Raw genomic sequence first — 26,223 nt, forward strand, 5'->3', positions numbered from 1 at the left:
ACATAAGGTTTCATAAACTGTACTGAACTATAATATCTTTCAGTCATTACATTTTAAACACATTTATGATACGGATTTCATAAAAATATCTGAATATGAGAATATAAAAATTCTAAATCTAATTCGAGTTCTTAAGACAATTATACAAAAGAATACTTAAGGACAATTTTATAAAAGGACTTGACAACTTTGAAAGCACATAAATATTTTTTAGAAATGACTTACAGAATTGACAAAGGTGTAATTTTGTTACAAAACACTTCAAGTTTAAAGTGTGGGTGTTATTTTGGTTGGATGTGACAGCCGTTGGTAATGCGACATACATCCCACCGGTAATCAATTTCTTACCAGCATATCAGGCGTAGCTTGTGCAACCACAGCGATCCAAATGTGATCCGATTTCAGAGATTGTCTGGGAGAGGTGGAACATAAACTTAATGAAACCCCACAGGAAGAAATCCATCGGTGTTAAATCCGGTGAGCGAGTTGGCCATGCAATTGGCCCTGCATGGTAAATCCAGCGAAGTTGAAAGCAATTGGCCTAGAAAATCCCGAACTTCTCCGTGGAAATGAGTTCACCGTCATGCTGAAAGTAAAAGCACACTTGTTCAGCATGACGGTGCATCACCTCATTTCCACGGAGAAGTTTGGGATTTTCTAGACATTCACGTTCAACTTCGCTGGATTGGCCGTGCAGGGTCAATTGCATAGCCAACTCGCTCACCGTATTTATTTCTTCCTGAGGGGTTTCATTAAGGATAAGGTTTATGTTCCGCCTCTACCAGACAATCTTAATGACCTCCGAAATCGGATCACATTCGGATTCGCTGCGGTTGCACAAGTTACGCCTGATATGCTGGTACGAGTGTGGCGAGAAATCGGTGGGATGTATGTCGCATTACCAACGGATGTCGCATTACCAACGGATGTCACATCTAACCAAAATAATACCCACACTTTAAACACATCGAACACCCACACTTTAAACTTAAAGTGTTTAGTAACAAAATTACACCTTTGTCAATTCTGTAAGTAATTTAGAAAAAAATATGTGCTTTCAAAGTTGTAAAGTCCTTTTATAATCACTCTGTATATTACTGGATTCTTCAACGAATTGAAGCCAAGAACAAAAGAACACTACCTTCGATTTTTGTAGCTAGCCAGGTTTTTCGTATTTCAAATTTTCACCTTTTCCGATTATTATGTAAGATGATGGATTAGCTCGCGAGCTGAACTTCATAATTGAATTCAATGTCACAATTGGAATGATAATGAAATTCATTAAAGACAATTCTGGAGCTCATCAAATTTGGATGAATATCATAAACACTGAAAAATATCTACCTCAATGGGCTCAAGAATCATTGGTAATTTAATTTTGCCATATATGTCTAGTTTCTCGATACAGATGGCGACAGGTTGAGGACGAGCGATGGTGGGAAGACCGAGGAAGGTGGAGAGGCATTGTTCATGTTCATACCCAGACCAGGGCGACCAGGCACTAGCTGGAACGGGAGACGGATATGATATATATCTCGTTTCTCCTTTATAGACAAACCCTTAGAAAATTGAATTCTAATTCGGCACTTTTCTATTGAAAACTGTTGTACTGTATGATAAAACCTAAATTTTCGTATTTGAAATTCATTCCTCAACAGAAAATAATGAAAAAGCATTAAATTTTATTAGCGTAAAATGATATAAATAATATTGAGTAGGCAATATTATGACCGATTCATAATGTATTTTCAGAAAATTTACTTATAAAACTCATGTTCTGATTCATCTTTCTTGATGTTATTCTTGTAGCCTTTTTCAAAGTCCTTTGCAAGAACGATGTAGCGATTTTCTCTCACCGCCTGCATACCAGCCTGTTAACATAAAAAATCACTTTAGAAATCCTAGCAAAATATCAATCAATTGGATTGAAAGCAATCATTCATGTTGTATACATTTGTTGTAATAAATCAATATAAGCTATTTTCATCAAGCCAAGTAAATAGGAAAAGAACAAGATTGATGTATGATTTCTTGTATACGTAGTCAATTCTTGAATTAACTTCCTGAAAAGAATAGTGATAGATTTCGATGTAATAGTAAAATTACCTAATTTATCTCAACCTCATTCTATAAAAGAAGTCTTTAACCATTTGCGAATTATCGAGGAAGAGCCGCGGTATTTATATTCTTGATTACGGCCAGAGATATTGTTTGAAATTGATAGATGTACCGTAATTCACTCTTTCCAGAATATTTAGACTATTTGGAGCTATCGGGGAGGGTCTTATCTCAAAATAAATGGCACATTCTTGTTACTAGTCATACTATCATTCTTGCAAGTCATCCAATATTATTGAACCATCAAGACTATCATCCTGAACAATAAGCCAACGAGCAATAATTCAAAAAAATTGTAGAATAACAAAAAAAAGTTTTTCTCTGAACCAGCGGACACAACTTTCTTTGCTGGGAATTAGTCTTTCATTTTTTTTCATTCATTGTGCAATGTCATGTTAATTTTGTTTTCATTTTCAAAAAAGTTAATTTAAAATTAAATATCCAATAATATAAAATGTTCACATGAACATGATTAGCAGTTTCACTTGGTAGAAGACGAATCGAACTCTATGAGGATCAACTTCAGCAGCGTCCACAATGAGAAAGTTTTTGAAAAACATCTCAAGGGCTCAGGGGACAAAGTTTTAAAATAATTTGGACGAACAACATTGGCCTTAAACCGTGTCAATACTGAACAAATGTTCTACAAATATGTTTGTTGAAAAGGTTTGGGCAAATTTTATAATGTTTGACAAACAATGTTTGCCCATGGCCAGTGTGGACGAGTCATCAAACAAAATATATTGTAAGTTGGAAGAACCAAGGTCTATAAATACAGGTAATGACACTCGTGTTCCTTATGGAGCGGCCATTTTATGGCGGTACATTTGAAAATCCAATCTAATTCAATTTGCTCGTAACAAAATTATGCATTTTAAAAACAATATTCTAGTTGAAATAATATGTGAATTCAGGTTTTCGATTTTTTAATAATGAAATTTCAACAATAAATGCTTCATTTATTTATTATTAAAAAATGTTCTTATTCTTGTATCTTAAGGATTATGATTCATAAGTCATTGGAACAAGACAGAAATATGCGAGGCCAACTTCAAAAGTTCCCGATCAATCAAAACTAAAAATCAACAATAATTCAGTTCCTAGTTGGAGTATAAATATTATTATTCTGTCGGGACAATTTATTTTACAATTCAAAGCCAAGCAATATCCCTTGAACAATATAACACATCATGTTGTTCAATCTATAATGATAACAGGTGATAAATTTGAAAATTGGTGAACTAGAACCCTATAAAATGGCGATTTTGCAATGCATCACGGGATTGTGTCATGACCTGTATTTATAGACCTTGGGAAGAGCAGGTTTTACTTTTTACAGCTGTTTTACAGCTTTGAACACTGAAAATGTTTGGAAAACAGTAATTTTTTGTTTGACAAACAATGATTGTCCAAACTTGTTCAGTGTGGACACGACTTTAGCGACAATCAATAATTTGTCCGAACACGTAGAAAATTTACTCAGTTTCAACAAGCATGCGACTCAAGCGTTTTCTTTCGTCTGAAAAAGCATGTTAAGGGGCTCAGGAGACGAACTTTTCAAATAGTTTGGACAAACAATGTTGCCCAAAATATACTAGAACAATAACGGTTCTGGTATAGCCTACTTTTTTATTAGTAAGCCTGTCTATGGATATCAAGTATTATATAAGAAAAAGTTTTACGTATTTACCTCTTGACAGATAGCATTGATATCGGCGCCAGATATGTTATCGGGCCTTGCGATGTAGTCTTCCAAGTCGACCTCTTCGCTGAGGTTCATCTTGGCAGTGATGGTTGAGAAGACGAGGCGCTTCTGCCGGCGGTCGGGCAGGGGGAACTCGATCTTTCGGTCGAGGCGACCGGGGCGCAACAGGGCCGGGTCAAGCGTGTCGGCGCGGTTCGTCGCCATTATTACCTGAACACAAATAAACTTGATTATAACACAACCAATGATCTATTTATAATTCGAACAAACATTAATTATTGTCCTATTTGATAATTTTGTCAACTTCAAATGAAATTAAATGATTTATTCTATCATATATATCATCAAGGACACACATACTGTCGTCTGAGTCATCGAATGACCCTTCTTTTATTGATAACAAAAAAATAAAAATGGAAGATGATACAATAAAATGTTAACTGATAATAAGATTGTTGAACAATGAGAGATTTTGTGAACGTTCACATTTAAATTCTAATCAATACTATATTGCAAATAAGAACATACTTGAATAACTGAAAAAGGTTACGAAATCTCAATTTTTAATATTTAAAAAAATATATTGATTGATTGTCTATTTAAAAGAAGACAAGAAGATAGGCTGTTTCTTGCTTACTATTGCTCTCAAGTTGATCAAGATTTATAAAGAAAAATTGTATTAAATAGTGAATACATTTTTTACACATCTGAGTAAAATAATATTAGATAGAGTACAAATTCCATTAGTAACAAAGTTAAGAACAGTTGGAGTTGGCCGTAGTTGAATTGTTTAGACTCTAGCTTTGATAACCAGAAGCCTTGATGATTTCGATTCTTGCCCGCTCAGTACACTTTCCTCGGGCCACACCCACGCGTCGCCCGAACACGTTATATCATCGGTATCGACTACCTAAAAACAGTCGTTAAGTCATGTTAGACCCTCTATAATTGATCAGGTGCGACCAGAGAATTTTAGACGCCAGATCTGAGCTAGTAGCCCAGTCACTCAATAGTTTATCTTGAATTTAATTTATTTTTCGATTAATTGATTGAACTGACCTTGACATTAGTGGTCTGATCGAAGCCATCCATCTGGTTGAGTAGTTCCAACAGAATCCTCTGCACTTCGCGATCAGCGCCAGTCTGAGCGTCGAATCGCTTCGTGGCAATGGCGTCGATCTCATCGATGAAGATGATGGCCGGCGAGTTCTCCTTGGCCAATCGGAACACGTCGCGCACCATACGCGGTCCCTCGCCCAGGTACTTCTGCACAAACTCGGAGCCTACCACTCGGATGAATGCGGCTGCAAAAGGATAAATGATACTTGACAACAGGATATGATTGATAATTGTGCAACAACCGAAACTAGTATCTCAAATTGTTTTAAGGCTGTTCGGTAAACTTTTTTTTAAATTTAAATTGGTTAATCTTTTTCAATATAATTGTCAAGATCATTATAAGAGTGATAAAAAGTGGCAACTGAAATTTTTAAGTGGTCTAATAAGAGAGTTATGGGTTGTTGAAGTACTAAACTCAGTTTTCTTTCCAAATCATAAACGGTTTCGAATTTTCCAATGGAGTTTTTTTTTTTAATACATTCAGTATATCATTGGCTTTGTTCTAATATGCGTTTTTTCGCGATTTATGACAAATTAGACAAGTTATCTAATTTACAAAAAATGTTACGTTTTTATTTATGAACGATATGGGGAATAAAATGTTTTAGTTTAGAAAGATTCATTTCTTGAATTTTTTGAGAGAAATTCTGTTAATATAGTCGAAACCGTTTATGATCATGGAAAGAAAACGGATTTAGCACTTTAACGACCCATAACTCCCATAACTCGCTTATTAGACCACTTAAAAATTTCAGTTTTTCTCACTCTTACAATGATCTTAACAATTATACTGAAAAAGATTATCAAATTTAAAAAAAAGTATACTGAACAGCTTTAATAAACCATTAAATTTGAGAATATCAAGTTGTTTACATTTTATAGGAGTGGGCATTGTTTATGAGAACATTGATCAACATCAACATAAAGAGTGACGTTAGTTTATTGAAGTGGATGAAAGTAGACAAATGTAGATTCAAGTAGATATTAGTAGTTGGAATTTGTTCTCCCAATGACTAATAATAAATATTTACAATCATTAATCAAAATTCAGTAACTGATTATACTTTTGGTAAATGGATCTGATAAAATCAAGTTTAGATATAAGTAAACAGTGAACATTCACATTTCAAGTATTTTTTCAATAAATTTAACGATGTTAAGAATCTAAATGCGACACACACAGCAGCAGCAGAAACGGATAAAAAATCAAACGTCTGCATGTATACGTCAGCAGACATATGAAGACAGACGGACGTCTGTGTGCGTTGCAACATTTGAAAATTCGAGATTTTTCCTCCATGTGTCTACTACTGTGTGCGTTGGCCTTGAGAAGAATGTATCGGCTGCCGATTTGATTGTAGTTCTTTGATGCGAAAAATTATTCCTAGTAAAAAAATGATATAAGAGAACGAAAGACATTTCTATTGAGGATGATGCCCACATTACTTTTTCGCTTGTGCGTGAGTAATGGAATGAGTGCAAGGCTGCTTGATGAGAGGATCTAACGTCTAACATTCGAACCCACGACAAGACAGTGAATGCTAGCAGATTGAAGGGTGCAAAGCCTTAGTACACTCGACCAACCTGGCCGGCAATTAAATTCCAGACCTGATATTTTATCAGCAAATCGTTTCAAGCTTCGAAAAAAATAAAAAAAAATATTACATAATAGGTTGTCTGCCATCATTTCGTTAAATTTATTGATAATTTGTTAAATTATAAAAAATAAACAGGAAATGATTTGTAAAAGCGAAATAGTTATTTGTGCAACTAGTGCGCAAAGTGACAGTTTGCTGCACCGAAAGAAACGTTTACGCCCGAGCCGTAGGCGAGGGCGGAATGGTTTCTTGAGTGCAGCAGAGGAACTTTGCGCACGTATTTCACATTAAGTTTTTCCTACAGTTACCATTGAATATGAAAAGTGGGTAATTATGGGTAAAATTGCCTGAAATGCATCAAATGTTTTTCTGTGTAATTTTATTATTGATAAAAACCTCAATTTATTATCAAATTGAATAAAAATGTTGTCCTTGGTTATAATATCTAATACTAATAATTAGCGCGTTGTGCTTCGTTGCACCTCTGCTCACTATAGCAGCCACAGCAGTCACTGTTACCAACTTCATTTTGATTTTGCTGCACTGTTGCTCCATATAACCTACTAAGTATTTTGCGTTGCCATGTTGCAAATCTGGAGTGCAGAAAAATTTTCCCCGCACTAGAGCGGAAAAGTGATTCTTTGCGTTCTGTAATCAGTGCAGCAATGGCCACTTCTCAACGTAACTGTAGGAAAAGGAATTAACAACATGGAATGATAACACCCTAGCATACACATTACTATTAATTATTCAATGTTGTTTTCCATCACGAACTGCTTATTATTAAATCAATTTTTGCTATTAGAAAAAACGACTAGCAGTCAGATATTTTACAATAAATTAATTAATCACTCACTTTGACAACGAGATCTTTTGGCAGGTCCGCCATCTTCTTGGTTGTGATGGCGGACCAAGAAGGTGGCACCTTGTTTGTCACAGTGAGTGATTAATTCATTTATTGTAAAAAATCTGACTGTTAGTCGTTTTTTCTAATAGTAAAAACTATTAATTCATCTTGAATAAATGAGTCATTATCTTAATGTAACAGTCGTTAGCTCATATAAGAGGCCCTGAAATTGATCAGGTGCGACCTAAAAACTCTGACACCAAACCTGAGCCAGCCAGTTCACTCGATATTAAATCTTGAATTGATTGATCAAGACACCAGACCTGAGCCAGCCAGGTCACTCGCTATTAAATCTTGAATTGATTGATCAAGACACCAGACCTGAGCCAGCCAGGTCACTCGATATTAAATCTTGAATTGATTGATCAAATGCTTAGGATCAACAATATGAAATGAGTATAAAAACGTATAATTGTGATGGAGAATGAATTGAAATAATGACCGGTGGTATGGTGAGCTACAGCCTTGGCGAGCATAGTCTTGCCGCAGCCGGGTGGGCCATACATGAGCACACCTCGGGGCGGGTCGATACCAATCTGCTTGTACAGCTCAAAGTGAGTGAGCGGCAGTTCCACTGCCTCCCTGATCTCCTGCTTCTGCATGTCCATGCCTCCTATATCGGCGTACTGCACATCCGGTTTCTCATCTAAATAGAACACAAAAGTCCATCAAGTTTGTGATAAAATAAATTATGTGGAACAAAAAAGTTTAAACTGACATACCAACTAGACCATCTTTTCCACCACAATAAAAGATAAGGGTTGATGGCAAATCTGTACTGATATAAAAAAGGTAATTATAAATAGATAGAACGATTATAATAAGTTATATTCTCATTATAGGTGGGAACCTGCTTTCCAATGAATATTTGTTCTGCTGAGCAGCAAGTTAATACCATTGGTTATAAGGCCAATTGTTCACACATTAGCAGACTGTACATTCATTCAATTAATTTATTGATTCAAGATTCACAATTATCCAACAGGGGAGGACCAACAGGCACAGACCAAAACTGTTCCTCCTCAGATTCATATAGTAGTTCAAAAAGTTAGGATTTTCCACTTTATAAAACTTGCGTTCAATTTAATGAGCAAACACTTACAAATAAGGCATTTTTATTGTACAAGGATTGAAAAACAAATTCAATAACACAATTACACTCACTAAGCACTTGATACAGTAAAATAATGACTAATTTTGATCCGATAACCGAAACAAACTTCATCATTACAAGCACAGCTGAATGGATAATGTGTGAACACTCCCATGATAACCAATGGTATTCTCTTTGAGCCCAGCAAAGTGGAAATTCATTGGGAAGCAAGGTTACCTCAAATTTATAAGGTAAAAATACAGATAAGATACATGAAGATAATTTTTTCACTTAATACATACAAAGGTTCAACTAAAAATGTTTTGACCAGAGTAGTCATTGTTAAAATTAAAATTGTATAATTTATTTTCGCAATCAGGTTATACGGACTTTCAAGTTAGATAAGTCCAGGTTAACGAGATTCTAGAAGTGGGCCTACTTGAATTTAAAAAAAAGCTTTTCATTGAGAACAGTTTTAGTTTGTTTTACCTTTTCGACAACCATAATATCACTCTTAAATGTACATTCTTTATTCGAAAGAAACAGCCTCTGACCTGCTTGCAGCATAGATATCGAAGAATCAGCTTCAGGAGGCAAGACGTCAACCAGGGCATTGCTGTGTTTGTGCAGAGCGACACTAGCCGAAGGCTTCAGAAGTTCTCTGTCGATTGTTGAGAGGATTCTCACATAGTAATTGGAACCTGAAATTGGAACAGATAGTATAAATAAAGGAGTCACCAAGAAAAAAATCGTAATAATATTTTTGTTATTGGTTGCAACCAATTTCAACATCAGAATCTTAAAACCTTAAATAATCTTATTAAACCTTAATAAATCTTATTTATTTTTTCGACAAAAAAGTTAACATATTGGAAAGAGGTAACCTGAAAACTTGGAGATTTTTTGCTAATAATGATGCGAAAGTGAGCTCCAGGCTCGTGGGTAATGTCACTGATGATGATGATGTCGATGAGTAGAGAGCTACAGCTTTATGTCTGTTCCGAACAACAGAGCAATTTCTAAATTTATAAATGGTATTTAGATGACTCTTACAGTGATCACCCTCACAGAGTCGGAAGTAACAGGCGCATGGATGTAAATTTATCTTATTGATAGCTTTTTGGTGGGACCACACAGCCAATTGCTTTCCCATTGACTCAAGATGATTGATACAATAGGGGTTCGCTAAATTATTATTAGTCAACATAACAGCTAGTGATTAACAGCTTAAAAGACATTGAACTTACTAACTTCCAACATAAAATGTTGATGTTATGTTGATTTGATAATGAGAAATTACTATTTTCAAAAATGACTACCTACACAGAAACACCGTCAAGTTACATTGTAGCCAAAAACTAAGCGTTTTAATGTGTATTCCTATGATATTACCTGTAGTACTTCCAACAATTCCGGTATTCTGGTCGACTGCTTCCAGAAATTGCCCAATAACCAGTGGAACACTTTGTATTCTCTTGACTTCTTCCTGAGCATGGAGGTATTCTTTTTTCAAATTCCTCTGTTCATCTTTTATGTAATCTTCTTGTACAGCCAAAAACTCTAGTTGCCGTTGTAATTTCTAGAAAAAAGTAATTGAGAAATGAGATTAGAATATGTATTATTATAACCTAGGAACAAACAAGCAAGTAAAGTGGACTAAAATTATGAAAACCAGATTTTCAACTTGAATAGATAATACTGATGAATTATTAGGCTGAGTCGCGAATGAGTCTGATCAAGCAGGTTTATAATTCCAATTGAAGATACATGGAGAACAAGAGACTTACATAGACAGGTTAGGTATCAATAAAAAATTGGGCTTACAAAATTTATAGCTTGATGTGAATATAAAAATAGAACTAACATTACAAATTAGTTATAGAAAAAATGCAACATCACAAGTTATATATAAAGAAAATTGTATGACAGAAATCTGTTCTCACATGACATAAAGATAAGTTAGTGAGGTCCACATTATGACAGTATTTGATTAACACTGATGTTGCTATTCTTGTCTATAATAAGACAAAGCTGATATCTTTTTCTAGCTCCGCAATACTTACTTACTTCATACTTCTCTCCTTAGTCATGATAAGATAACTGGATTGACTGTGTCAGAAAGTGGACCTGACTTGTTCCTTGTCGTAGAGTTGACATATAACTATGTCCGTAATAAACACTTATTTACGTTTATAAACTTAGTCAAACATATAAAAAACATATACGACTAGTAATATTTAAACTTTTTCAAGATGGCCTTGCCTGTATGCATTACATTAATTATCACTCGACGTTAGCTGATGTTTCTAGTGATTTCAGAGTATTCCTCCACTGAATAGAATGGAGACTCTATTAACCAGTTTTTGATTTTTGCTCTGAAGCTCCTGTCGTCCAAGTTCTTCACACTGTCAGGTAAGGCCTTGTAAATCCTCAGGGCTAGTATTGGGAAACAATCCTTCTTCTTACTCAGCCTGCAGAAAGGGATGTCTATTTTCGCTTTTCCTCTGGTGTTGTAGGAGTGTGTGTCTTCTCTTCTCTTCTTGTGAGCAAGTGGAAATTATCCCTTGCGTGCAACAGGAAGAGCCAGATATATTGATTGTATACCGTGAGTATTCTCAGCTTGATAAAGATGGGTCGGCAATGGTCCAAGTATCCCGCCGAATCTAGAATCCTTAGAGCCTTCTTCTGCTGGAGCAGTACATCTTTACAGCCTTTACAATATTGCTAGATAGTTTTTGAACGAAAGAAATATTGACAAAAAAAACAAACTTGAAAAATTAAAAGAAAATATTAAGTTAATTGATTATTTTTAACAAGAAGGAAAATAAAAGGGAAAATCTGCTTATATACATGTACGGGATAGGAAATACACGAATGACGCGTCAGTACGTCTGAACTACTCAACTGATCAACTTGAAATTTCGCATAAAGATTCTTAATTTATCGAGGATGGTTATAGGCCTATTTTCAGTTCTTCTAGATCAGCACTGTAGGTCAAGTTTTTAATTGGACCCTTGCGGAACACGGGTTACCTGCCAGTAGTATATATATTTTTCTCATTCTTATCTATATGGACTTTTAAACCTATATTGATATTTTACTTTTTGAATGAATTGATAAAGATTAGCATTTTGTACTTCAGATGCCCTGAATCTTCATATTAATATAAAAAAGTATTCTAATCCATCCAGAGTTTTTTATTTTTTCAACGTGATCAGTGGAGGAGTGAGTGGGTTTATAATTTATTTTTAAGTATAGATACTTCTATAGATAGGTATGTGGGTACAGTCGCGGACTGAAAAGAAGATCCCTGGTGGTTTGATTTACTCTATTGACAGCATCAAGTCACTAAGATGCGTAGCAATAACATTAATTTATCATCCAGCTAAATTATCTTTCTCTTTACCAATACGGTACCAGCAAGGCTGGATAGGATGCGTCAGGAGTTACAAGGTATTACTTTCACATTACGCTATTGAGATCACAGCATGTATTAAACAAGGCCTACCAAGGTGTCCAGAAAATATTCCAGAAATGAATTGACTTTCTTATAAGCCAACATTCAAGTATTGAATTGAATGCTGGTATCTTCATCCTCTTTAAATCCTCCGGCATTTTATTGAAGATTTGCAAGGTCAATGCAGGAAATGCATTACGGGTCTTTGAGAAACGGCAGTATGACACGACACATCTATTATAAGACCTCGACTTCTATAGTGAGGTCCACGTTATAATAGCAGTGGAAAAAGATAAGACAGCAACGTTGCCGATCCTCTGTCTTTTCAATGCTTTCTATGGAGAGTAACTGATCCAGTTTATTGATGTAATATTAACTGTTCATTCTCGTTTAAAATAATCATTCTATTTTATCAAGCAAGAAAATATATTTTTCAATGCTTTCATAATCAATTTTAATAATTAAGATTGAATATTTTGTTAGTTAATTATATTTCTACATTGTTAAAAACTAGCAACAGAGCAAAGCGAGAAAGAGATAGCGCTATCCGCTTAGTTGAATGATAGACAAGGATAGCAATACAATTGAACACTGTCATTAAAACGTGGACCTCACTATATAGCGTTTTTACCATGGAAGTCACTACTTATGTTGAACACTCCAATATTTCTTTACACAAACATGGCACACAAATATGTAATGACTGTAGATTGGAAGAGAGGTATAGTCCAGGCCAATAATCCAGGAAGTTACACTGAAAGTAATAATATGAATGGCCATCTTTTGCAGCTTGAAAACATCTCCACATGCAGAAGCGTGACGCCATAGCAGAATTCCATAGCTGAGGATGCTTTGGAAAAAAAGCATGGTACTCTACCAGCAAGTTGTGTCAACTTCCTGAGCAAATAGGTGACTCGTGACAGCTTCTTACAGATGTTCTCCATATGGCACTTCCAGGTGAGCTTGGGGTCGATATTAAATCCAAGGAGAGACACACTACTGTGAGTACTGATGGCCTGACTGTGTCTCAGTGTACAAACTAATCTTTGTGTCATGTCCACATTCAGTAGCAACTTATTTGCTTCCAATCACAATCCAGCAGCATTGAACAATACATCAGCCTCCTGCTGCACCTGGGTCGGGTTTGGGCCAGAAGAAATCAATATGGTATCATCCGCAAACTTCAGTGCCCCACGCTCAAGACCAAGGTAATTGATTGCGATAAAAAATATTACGGGTCCCAACACCGAACCCTGTGAGACACCATGATGATTATTATGGGAGCCCTTGAATTCACTGATTTTTATCCAGCTATTTGAGCAACCAGCCAGAATACCGTTATTTTTATAATCAGAAATACAGCAATCAGACATACGTAGTTGGCTTCCTCCCTCCTCCATCCGCCACCAAACCGTCAACTATGTACCCTGCCCTATATCCTCATCAGTCCAATACCTAATGTACCTGTATTTAATTACGTACCGATATTTACCTATAATGTCAAAGAGGATACCGTGTCGTGTTTATCATGGCATTAGAATTATTTTATTTGATAAGGGTTTAGTTTATATGAATCAGAATTCTATGATAAAATTGGAGCTACGCACAATAAAGAACTACCTAGGTTCAGTAGAATGATATCGAAAATTATTATCTAAAAAATTGCTGTACAGAATAAGAAAATAAACAATCATGGGTGGAATTCATTAGCATCAGTTTTCTTAGAAAAATATATATTTATGTATATCTTTCATGTGATTTTTTTAAATAATAAAATTCTTGCTCCATAATAAACACTTTAAACCAATCAATATTTTCATCCTCTGCCACTGAATTGGATATTTAAATAACTTTATTAATTTGAGAAATATTACCATGAAATTAAAATAAGAGAAGGCTTTCATTAAAAAAGTGATTTTCATTTTCTTGGTAAGGGCTACTCGTATTTACGTAGAAATTGAAAAATCAAAGTAAGCTACCCTTTTTTAACAATATTTCATGAAAAATAGTATCCTTCTTCAAACTTCATCTCATAAAATAAAGTTGAACAAGGGTACTTTGAATTTTTAATTTACACGTAAAATTGAATTGATTACCATCAATAACGATGAAAGTTTATTCGTCAACTATAAGTATTTTTATCAACGCCAATCATGTTTCTGGTATTCATTGGAGTTTCCATTAACAAATCTCTATATTATTTTTATTTTAAACAATAGAAAATTTCGTTCTTAGTGTGTAATAAAAGGCAAACAGCAAACATTGTTCTTGTGATAATATCATTTTAATTATACAAAACAATACATTCAAAAAATGTTACAAGTGCCCCATAATAATATGGCAGTATTAGTGGCAGAAGTAGCAATCATATTTGTCTTTATCAAAGTGGTAACTGCACTACTTACTGGCAATAAACCATATTTTCGATAAAAAATTAACTGATTACAGTTTTTCACATTCTTCAAAGATTGCAGAATAGATTAAAGTCAACTGAATTTTCCAAATATTCTGGGTTGGAAAATATCAATACCATTCTAAAAACCTTGAGCAACTTCGTCTTAGATTTTTTGATAATATATAATACTTTTAATTTTATAGCCTAAACTCATTTCATTACACGGTACATTACTTGAAATCCCTAAAATGATTTAAAACAGGCTAGACGTATGTGGTCAATATGTCTTGAATAGAATTTGTCGTCCGCTTGGGGGACATATGGGTCCACTAATTAGCCCTCTGCCGAGGAAGGAGCAATGCTCCAGTGGACCCAAACGTCCCCTCAGCGGACGACTATCCTCTTCAGGCATATTGACCAGATGCGATCGCAATACTAGGGCTATAGAGCCACTCTCACCAGGGGTCGTCTTTGAATACAGTTTTACAGATTTATAAGAAGTACTTGTATTCTTCCAACCAATGTTCTATTGACCTTTTTTCAATTTTTAGAAACCTACTGGCTCGAATCGAAGAAAGTAGGTACATTTTTTCAAGGTACTTCACAAAACCAACAAGTATAATAGTAGTCTATCAAATAATTTCATTTCCATGAAACTTTTTATACTGGTTGATTCACCATCTCTTATTAATTGAAAGTACCTTTTTTAAAATAAACTGTCTCTAACAAAATCGGCAATTTATATGATTAGTATTGACAACCGTATTTCATTCTTATGAAACCTTCATTATTAGTGTTTCAAATTTTTATATAGAAAGTACCTTTTTGAAACTGTCTCTCACAAAATCGGCAATTATAAGTCATTGGTTAGTTTTTGTCTCCTCAATAGAATAAAAAATATTTTCATTTGGATCAGTAATAAGTTCTCACTGGTTAGTTGTTTATCTCCTCGATAATCTTCCCCACAGAATTGTCCTTCTTTTCAATAGACGATCACTTTGGATGAAATCCGTTCTATAACGACTCAACCCCAGATGGCGCATTCTTGTTCTTGTTCTGTTGGGCTTCGTCACGCAGAGATTGCAGGATGGGCGATTCTTTCGAGTTGAGGAAGGCCTGGAGGTTTGCGTGGGGCGCGGTGGACTGAACAATGCCCGCCGGAGCCAAGGCCTCGGGTGGCCCCCGGTTGCCCAACTCGTTCTCGGCGTCGATGGGTCTTTGGTAGTAGAGCGCCTGGGGTGTGGCAACAGCTGACGGGAACTGGAGGACGGTGATGACGTTGGGTTGCTCCTTGGCGTCGCTCACGTAATTGGTGGCTGGTAGGTGCTGCGGGTAGGTTGGCTGGTAGGCGGCTGGTTGGTAGGGTGCTGGTTGGTAGGCGGCTGGTTGGTAGGCCTGGTAGGTTGGTGGCGGGGGACGGTGTAGCGGTGCAATTGGTACCACTGGTACTTCTGGTTGTCTAAAAAAAGGAAACCGCAATATGTTATCCATTCAAATGAATATACAGTTCAGAAAAAAACATACAAAGTTTATTAATTTTTGAGAAGAACAAGAATGGTTGTCATAGGCTAGGTACTCTTATAAAAAAATTTCACCTCGAATTATATAATGAAGTACACACTTAGAAGATTATTAACTATCACATTTATCCACATAAAAAACGTAAATTGCATGCTTCAGTATCAGTTCATATAGATTCCATATATTTCATACGAATGTTCTTCGACTATGTGTATTTATGTGTAGATGAATTTAATACCGTAGTTGACAATCTTATAGTCACAGATCTAAACATAGTAAACAGATCTGTTTATTCAGTCTATGATAGGTCTATATTCATCGAAAGGAGATACAACAATAACAAAGTATGTGCTTATGTGCGTAAAACGTGATGACATAGGCTAAACACATTGTTGATATTGCTGGACTCGCACTTATATTCTTTCACACTGAATCACTTTAAGTGATATTAACTTATCAAACATTTCATGGATGATAAAAATGCTTTTTGTATATAATGTTAGTTAACAGCTTATTACTTGGCTTAATTATTTAGTTCATATTACTTTAATAATAATTAAGTTATTATCATTAATTACGGTAGTTATTGAATTGACGATGTACATATTCTAACTGTGTCTACTGTGAAAAATAATGTTAATGCTGATAAATAAAATAAAAAGAAATGATTATTCTGTTCAGTCTATCAAAAATATGTTGGAGGTGGCTGTTACTGGTTACTGTGAAACGGTCTTGACCCACACGTGCATGTTTGTTTACGGTACATCGTTTATCGGCTCCCAGAGTGCTTCATTTCATATTTTGGTTGCTAATTAGTAGGCCTACTCACCTGTAGACGTATGGCTCATAGTAAGGATATCGAAGAGGCAGTGGACTGGTTGGTACAGCGTAGACAACTCTGATGAGATGGGGTCCAGAGAGGCCGTACTCGGGCACAGGCGCGATGACCATGCCGACGGGGAAGTTCATTCGGAGTCCCTCGTGCAGAATCGACATGTACGAAGGGAAAGGCACAGTCGAAGCTGGTGTCTCTATGTACATCGGCTTCTTCAGGATTACTTTCACGGCTGGAGTTGCATCCTGTAGCAGAAATAGATATATTTGACTATTAAAAATATAAAAATAAATAAATGCATAGTGGAAAAATATATTTATATTTATAATATACATGCATAAAAGTATATATTATTTCACCACAAATTTTATCTATCTTCAACATTTAAGAGGATAACTGATTTTACAAGTTCAATGCGTCGAAATAGGTCAAAGTGCAAACTAATTGTGGACATAAAGTGAAATAAATCTTGCATCAGAATTCAAGATTCGTCTCTCTATTCCAATTCAAAAAGTTCAATAATGCATTACTTGAGATCATCTTTAAACCAAGTTTTTTATTATTTAATATATGAAAGCTATATTCAGCTTCAATAAAAAGAATTATGTAATTCTCTTTTAAAAATAATTGACTTCTCTCAAATGATACTATCATGCAGACTTTAGTAAGAATGTTGAGAAGATTTGCTTAGCGAGAATTAAAATTATACTCATAAATTCATAAGACATAAATAATGAAGTGACATAAATTGTGGTGAAGTTTTGTTTCTGTATCATTACTTATGGACAGAGTTTCCTGTCACTTTTATTGCATCATTATTTTTCTACACAGATTACAGTGTAACATTTAAAAAATATTGTTTATCTTATAGACCTATCTTTTTCTACTTATTCCTCTTCAAAAAAGGATATTACTGTAGGATTATAAAAAATGAGGTAGAAAGAATATCTTCTACTTTTCTGATTTATGTTAGATACAATTTCAAGTATGAAATTCATTTTCAGTAACAACCAGTTTAAAAGGGACTGTAGTTAGTATATTGGCTATGATTCATTAATTTAACAAAGCTACTTATTAAACGAACTTTTAATCACTCTACTCCACTATCAGACAACATCTTATCTAATCTTATTTTTTAACTTACTTCACCTACCTATCTCACTTCATTTACTTAATTTTCGACTTGTGGATAGGGTATTGTTGAAGCGTTAAAACTTTAATCAGTATTATTATATAATTTGGAAAGATTTTTTGTGAAAATAAAATTATTCCTATTATGATCATTTGAAAACATACCAAAGAATCTTAACAAAGGCATGACCAAAAATATAACACAATACATTCTGTTATTTTCTAAGGATAGGGCCGTGTTGATATATTATCACAGAAATCGATCTCCTGCATACCGGCAGAGAGATTTCAAGGTGTGATTCATCCTAAAATGGAATAACAGAACACAAAGAAATTCGCATAACAAAAAATTTTTAATGGAATTTTCACACTAAACTGGTTCTGATGCTATTCTTAAAATGTACTGTTCATCAAAGAGGATAAAGTTACTGGATCTGCCTCCAAATTCCAAACTGTTTATTGGCAGGAACCAGTTTCATCTTTGTAATGCAAGTTATGCAATTATTTATCAAACAAAAGTGAAGGTCAGTGGCTGCCCAACTGTACATGTTGTGGTGAAGATTTATGGCTTGAACTGATTCTCTCTGCCAAATACCTATCAGATAACAGCCTTGACTTTGAAGGTGTTTTTTAGTACCTAACATATCGAGAGTGGATCTTACACATTCTCTATTAAGAACAGCAACAGTACCGTGACTTGCTGAATTATTCGTTGAAAGCTCTAGATATCTTACTAATTTGATAGATAATGGAATAAAATAATCACTTATTGCATAGGAACATTGATTTCACCCAAAAATCTAATGATCAGCCAATTATTCTCAATCCACTCCAAGCTACGGTACAGTAGCCTACTATTTCTATAATTTTTCATATTGAAACTCATGCGGATGATGGGCTGACTGAGCCTAGAATATTAAGCCATCTTTATTTAGGCTATTCCATTTATTCACACAAACACATGCATATAATAATGTCAATGATTGGGAAAGAATCAACAGAATTAGCCAAAAACTAGCTAATCTTTCGAATAAAGATAATATAAAGTAGGTAGTCTAAATGGACTTATATTTAGATATTATTTCTTGTACCTAACTAGCAGGAACCCGTGCTTCGCAAGGATCTACTTTCAAACTCGATAATTTGAAAACTTGACGTAATGAATTCTATCTTCTATATATAGATATTTATAAAAATGAATGTCTGTTTGTGTGTTTGTTCCCTTATGACTTGAAAAATATTTGACATGACGGCATGAAACTTTGGGAATATGTTGTGTGAATATTGGGGATGGTTTCTGACCAGAAATTTTAATAGGGTGGCTAATAATGATTATTTTTTTATTAATCCATTTTTCACAGACCTATGTTTTCGAAATTGTCGGCCTAGCGGCTCCCGAAGAACGGAAAGATGATCATGATTCAAGGTCATATTGAGATAATATGCTTCAGCATCTAAAGTTACCAGCTGTAATAAAGACGTCACCCTATGATCAATTGTGTAGGCTACTGGTATTACAACGGTAGTTTGGAGTTGAAGTGTAGTTGATTGGTACCAGCTGTAGATAATGGTTCCTTAGAAGACCTATACAAATAATTATCACTCCCCTATCATTAAGTAAACAGAAAATGTTGGAAAAAAATTATTCACCTGATGAAAGAGAGATGTTCATATTGCATTCATTAATGGCAGAATAATTTCCATTTTTTTTAAATTTAGCTTAGCTTATATCATCCTAAAATGTAAGATGGAAAGAATATGTAATTCTGTGTGATTCATCGTACATCACATATTTCCTGGACCATCTATTGACAATCAACAACTATGAAAACATTGAATTCATCTTTGAAACACTGATTTATCCTATCTAATTTTTTTAATTCAACACTTTACTGTTAGATATTACTACCAATTGATTGAGAAAAATATGTTTTGGGAATAATGAATGCTGCATGACTAAGCACATAGGAAGTCCGTATTCAGATGTAAATGAAAATATTTATTGTCAGATAAATTTCATGATTCACCAAATAAAGTAAAGTGTGACATGAGATACATTGACTTTTTGGCGGTACGAAGTTCGCCAGGTAAGCTAGTTGTAAATAAAGCTTTATTATATTAATAGTCAACGCTGAAAAAAGACAGGCTCAATCACCAGGAATACTATAAATTCTATGAAGGACCAGTAAGCCAATAATTTTGAGTAGTTCAATCACTTCCATTATGGACACTGGATACATTATGGACAATCAATACGTATGAAATTTATTTTCAGTAACAACCAGTTTAAAAGCGACTGTAGTTAGTATATTGGCTATGATTCATTAATTTAACAAAGCTACTTATTAAACGAACTTTTAATCACTCTACTCCACTATCAGACAACATCTTATCTAATCTTATTTTTTAACTTACTTCACCTACCTATCTCACTTCATTTACTTAATTTTCGACTTGTGGATAGGGTATTGTTGAAGCGTTAAAACTTTAATCAGTATTATTATATAATTTGGAAAGAATTTTTTTGGGAAAAAAATTATTCCTATTATGATCATTTGAAAACATACCAAAGAATCTTAACAAAGGCATGACCAAAAATATAACACAATACATTCTGTTATTTTCTAAGGATAGGGCCGTGTTGATATATTATCACAGAAATCGATCTCCTGCATATCGGCAGAGAGATTTCAAGGTGTGATTCATCCTAAAATGGAATAACAGAACACAAAGAAATTCGCATAACAAAAAATTTTTAATGGAATTTTCACACTAAACTGGTTCTGATGCTATTCTTAAAATGTACTGTTCATCAAAGAGGATAAAGTTACTGGATCTGCCTCCAAATTCCAAACTGTTTATTGGCAGGAACCAGTTTCATCTTTGTAATGCAAGTTATGCAATTATTTATCAAACAAAAGTGAAGGTCAGTGGCTGCCCAACTGTACATGTTGTGGTGAAGATTTATGGCTTGAACTGATTCTCTCTGCCAAATACCTATCAGATAACAGCCTTGACTTTGAAGGTGATTTTTAGTACCTAACATATCGAGAGTGGATCTTACACATTTTCTATTAAGAACAGCAACAGTCCCGTGACTTGCTGAATTATTCGTTGAAAGCTCTAGATATCTTACTAATTTGATAGATAATGGAATAAAATAATCACTTATTGCATAATAATAATAATAATAATATCGAGTGACCTGGCTGGCTCAGGTCTGGTGTCAGAGTTTTCAGGTCGCAACTGATCGATTTCAGGGCCTCTGACATGACCTAACGACTGCTTTCTAGGCAGCCGGGACCGACGGATTAACGTGTCCATCCGAAACACGGGAGTGGCCCGAGATAAATATTAGCCCGGGCCGGGATTTGAACCCGGGCCTCTGAATCATAAAGCCAGCATCTGATCCACTCGACTACGGCCACTCCACTTATTGCATAGGAACATTGATTTCACCCAAAAATCTAATGATCAGCCAATTATTCTCAATTCTCTCCAAGCTACGGTACAGTAGCCTACTATTTATATAATTTTTTATGTTGAAACTCATGCGGATGATAGACTGACTGAACCTAGAATATTATGCCATCTTTATTTAGGCTATTCCATTTATTCACACAAACACATGCATATAATAATGTCAATGATTGGGAAAGAATCAACAGAATTAGCCAAAAAATGTTCATCTCTAGAATAAAGATAATATAACGTAGGTAGTCAGAATGGACTTATATTTAGATATTATTTCTCAACCTAATTATTACGAGAACTTATAGTAATGCAACGTTGCCATTTTCTTGAGGCCAGTTATAATTAACTATCAGAGATAACTGTATCATAAGGCTTCTGGACATTTTCAAATTACCATTCTCCAATTACATAATACATTATCCATTGCATTTTCAGCGATAATAATTGTAATAACCCTGAAATAATGCGAATAGTGCTCCACCATCAATCAATTAATCAATCAATCATTTAATTCTTCAAAAGACGTAATATGGTCGCGCTAAATCTAAGAAGGGTTTTCAGCAGCTGGCTATAATACTTCTATAATACAATAAAACAAAGAATTGAATGCTTGAAGGAAGGCATGTACTATGTGGCATAGCTGACCATGATATACTGAGGCGTCTGACAGGTGACTAGAGGTTGGGTGGGCGAAATCGCCTTGATGTGAGGATCGGTGATCATCTGCAGCATGGACTGGGGCACGATGTAGAGAGGCACATCGACCGAGGACCGCGCCACAGAGTAGGGGCTGTTGGCCAGCACTGCCAGGGGGACCACTGAGTTGGGGTTGGTCTGACCGCCATAGTAGCCCTGGCTCGGGTCTCCGATCTCGCTGAACGAAATGCCCAAAGCGCTCGATGACAGCACGATCAGTGTCAGAAACAAGGATATCTGCAACAAAAACCAATCATTTTCAAATTAAAATTAAGGTAGAACTATATTTTTCAAAATTTCCAGGGTTAAGATTCACGTAGAAAATTATAATATTTAGGAATGATTCAGAACTTGTGATTCGTCGTTTGATATTTAGTTTGTGATTCGTGACTATGCAGTTCTGTATATTATAAACTTGATTATCTGTTTTTGATATGCATGTATTTTTCATTTTCTTGTATTAAGCTTATTGAGAATAAAACTTCATTCATTCATGCATTCAATTTTATAAATTGAAATTGTAAAAGTCAAACATCACCAAGCTTGTTCAGATACCAATTTCTTGGAGTGCCCATTTATAATTTCAGCCAATATCTTCTTTAATTGTCCTAGCTCGAGTGTCATGTTATTGTAGTGATTAGACACGTTTTCTTTTACTTATTTATTTAGACAATAGATACAATATCATTCTCAACTATGAATGATTGGGAAAGGAACAACAGGCTTAAAGCCCAAAACTGTTCCTTTCCCAAATTTGGATAGAATGAGAGAGAGTTATAGAGAGACTATATTTCTCATTTCAGCAGTCAACTAATTTTTAGGCCAAATGCATTTACATACTAATAGCATTACTGGAATAATTAAACTTCTTTACCAGCAAAATCTACAGTTATATACGGGGAAAAAGTATCTTACTTTTTCAAATTGAATGAGCTGATTTCACTTATTTTTATGATCACTGAATGCTTGATAAAAATTTCAACAACTTACAGTTGAGTAACAATTTAGTTGAAAAAAGTAACATTTTTCAATGAAATCATCTAAAATCTCTAAGGAGAACGCATCAAAACCGTTCCAACACCCAAAAACTGGTTGTAGTTGCTCTTCAAATATCGATCAAACTGTATTTTCGATTTGTTGAACAGTTTTTTCAAACTAATTTTCACCATCATGAATTTACCATATTAATACTCTAGTTGTCCTTAAGAGGTCGTTATTTAAGAAATCCGGGTAGGCTATTTGTCTGTACTTCTCTTCAACAAAAAGGTGAAATTAATGAGTGGTCATCAATATCTTATAATACAGATCATGTTTGTTATTCTCACGGCTATATACTGACTCAATAGCCTATAAAAAACGACAGCCTACTCATAAAATTTGATGGTTTATGATGTAAATTTTAATAACATCCATATAATGTGTGAATAGAGTTTTAATTGCTCCCTTACATTCAGAAATTATCCAATTATAATTTAAATGCTCTTTTGATAAACAGTTTAATTTTCACAGCATCAAATTAATTTTTTGCTGATCAGAAGCCTATAATTTTTTCATCATTCTCATTATTTTCTATTGAAAGCTTAGTATGCATCGGATATGGATGACTATAATCTTAAATTACGATACTTATTAATAACAAGCATGCAATTTTTTTTTGTATTCATGACAATGATATTCTCGCCTTTAATTCGTATTCCACAAACTTAAATTAGATATCATTATCCAAGCACGTATCTCATGGGCACGGCTCAATAATAATCTGAACATCAAACATAATTCAAATAAATTCCATATAATTGTAGTTCTTGTTTAGAATAAATCTTGTTTAATTTGTAAAGTATCGGCGTTCTTAAAATATTTACATACTTTCAAGTTTTCTTTATTCGTTTTTGGAATTTCTTTATTAACGGCAGACCAGCTGGGTACTGTAGATCGTGCCTGTGCGGTACCGAGCACACAATCACGTTTGCCACCCGTCTATTCTGTAGATCTCGCAGTTTCTGTCTAAGAGATGTGTGAAATTCCTCCCTTTCGTTGCGGGCAATATCATTCGTACTTCCCAGGAACACAGTAACATCATGTTCGTCCAGTTCTGCAGATTCCATTGCTATATCCTTGAATTTAGCTCCGGGTTTAATCATACTAGAGAACTTACGATTGTTGTCGTTAAAATTTTTGAAACGTCTCTTCCTTGGCTATCCGAATAAAATCTCATATTCATCGACCTTGGTTTGATACGCTTTGGATGTGTTGATGACCGACACTCCTGCGATTGAGAATGGCGATATCTTGCCCAACATGTGTAATGGGCTGTGAATCACAAATTTCCAGTACTGAAAATCTATTCTCTCCACAAATTGAGGGATTAGGGAATGAGGGAGGCAATATTTCGGTAGCATGTTCAGTACGGTACCGATATTTTTTGGGCCTAGAGCTCTTGATGGAGTGGAAGAAGCAGGAAGTTCACTGACTCTATTTTCAATTATTGTAGGAGTTTCCATAATGCGTTTTGGTTGTCTTCCTGATGAGGATTTCAAAGGCTTATTATTTGAAGACACCACCTTAGCTTTTGCTTCCATCTCCATCCTATACTCCCATCGAAGCTGCCTCACTTCCATTAGTTGAAGCTTCTTACATTCGAGTTTTTTGTGAAGTTCAAAACAGTCCGAGCATGTCATTTTACTTTTTGTTTGAGTTGACATGTGAATGATGATCCAATCATCAAACACAGTGATTGAAATTTGAAAATGATAACTTTAAGGAACTCTTTCAAACACATGCAATTGAGTGCCTCTATATTACAAATCCAAATCATAATTATTCTATTCGTTGAAGTGCTTTACTGAACACATAAATACTCTATATTGAGTAATACACAAATCCAATTCGTTGATATAGGCTACCTATTAAGAAATATGCCTATATAATATGTTATCAGTGGTTGGTTTTGGTATAGGGAAAATATAGGATTAGTGTGGGACTTATATACTACCATAAGTGAATATGGAAAACCAAGTTAAAGATAGAATAAGCGGTCATTCCTTGTTACCGTTTCCTGTCGATATTATCCAACAGCTAAAAATTACATTCATTGAATAAATCAGAGAACCCAGACACTCTCAGCTTTCACTTTCAACAATGGACTTGAAGAGACATGTGGTCAGCACCTATTGAAGACGTATTATTCAACTTGAAAAAGGAAGCAGTAATGGCCGGAACAATAATTCCATTGAGATAACAGAACTGTACCAGACTTGGGCTGAAAGTTTGCTAGCACCTTTGAGGAATTATTCAATAGGCAAGTTACGCAGACGAAAGTGAGACTGGGAGTATGGGAAAGTGCTAATCACCAACTATTGTTGGGAATGATAACAGTTCAGGATATGTGATCTGCATGGTGATATATCTAAGCGCGCTCAGTTCTTACACATCATATTGTAAATATTTATTGTAGAAAATTTACGGAGACCCAGTTGTGAGAAAGTATGGATGTGATTGACAACTGACATTCTTTTCTTTGTGTTTATTGGCTGGTATTTAAAGTTACCAAATAGTTACAGCTTTCTGAAACCATTATGCTCTTATAATCTTTCTATACTTTCAGGAGCGGTCTTATTCAACTTCAAAATGCATAATGTACTTTTTCAAGAAAGCTCCAAATAAAAGGAGGAAGCTTAAATAGGTATAATTAGTGAATGTAGGCCTAGGCCTATTAGAAAGAATTTTCTATTATGAGTAGATAAGATAATGGTGGCAAAAACCTATGTAGGAATCCATACAAAGTAATAAGGTACCTAATTACAGTTTTTCGTTTTTTATTCCAAAATCATAGTAACTGAGAAATGAAGGAATAGTCGAGAGTCATGACTATAATTGTATGGACACCTATTTATGTCTGAATATTAGACATTAATTTGGGTTTTATAGTAAAACTACAGACTCTATGCCTTTACTGATAAATAATTAAACAATGAGTTTGTTCAGTACAAACTGAACCATTCGCGTAGCGGAGGAGGGGGAGTCCAGTTAACAATACCCCCATGAGCCCAAAAAGAGGCCTAAAGAATCCAAAGATGCACCATGTAAAAACTGGCCCAAATCAAATCAATTTCTTCTACAACTACAATATTGGTCCCTGAACGTTGAAACTATGATTCGCAATTGGCTACAGCAA

At 34.8% G+C, this 26,223-nt stretch overlaps 2 protein-coding genes across 2 annotated transcripts in view; both read right to left on the reverse strand.

Moving 5' to 3' along the window:
* Positions 1 to 1,662: 1,662 nt before the first annotated feature.
* LOC120353606 (26S proteasome regulatory subunit 6B) lies at positions 1,663 to 10,249 on the reverse strand. The gene is made up of 6 exons (XM_039438037.1): positions 9,933 to 10,249; positions 9,095 to 9,241; positions 7,890 to 8,093; positions 4,883 to 5,127; positions 3,809 to 4,033; positions 1,663 to 1,871 (listed from the first exon to the last, which is right to left on the reverse strand). The coding sequence occupies exons 2-6, from the start codon at positions 9,105 to 9,107 to the stop codon at positions 1,758 to 1,760; spliced, it is 801 nt and encodes a 266-aa protein (XP_039293971.1). The 5' UTR covers positions 9,108 to 9,241; positions 9,933 to 10,249; the 3' UTR covers positions 1,663 to 1,757.
* A 4,013-nt stretch (positions 10,250 to 14,262) lies between these two features.
* The window catches only part of LOC111063969 (extensin), a 39,312-nt gene continuing 27,351 nt past the window's right edge, over positions 14,263 to 26,223 (reverse strand). Inside the window, exons 3-5 of the mRNA XM_039438036.1 lie at positions 21,999 to 22,286; positions 16,743 to 16,993; positions 14,263 to 15,851 (exon numbers count right to left, since the gene is read on the reverse strand). Of these exons, the coding sequence (XP_039293970.1) occupies positions 15,407 to 15,851; positions 16,743 to 16,993; positions 21,999 to 22,286 (984 nt within the window). The 3' untranslated portion in view covers positions 14,263 to 15,406. The remainder of the gene's footprint in view (positions 15,852 to 16,742; positions 16,994 to 21,998; positions 22,287 to 26,223) is intronic.

This window comes from Nilaparvata lugens, chromosome 11, assembly GCF_014356525.2.
Source record: "Nilaparvata lugens isolate BPH chromosome 11, ASM1435652v1, whole genome shotgun sequence".
NCBI classification, from domain to species: domain Eukaryota; kingdom Metazoa; phylum Arthropoda; class Insecta; order Hemiptera; family Delphacidae; genus Nilaparvata; species Nilaparvata lugens.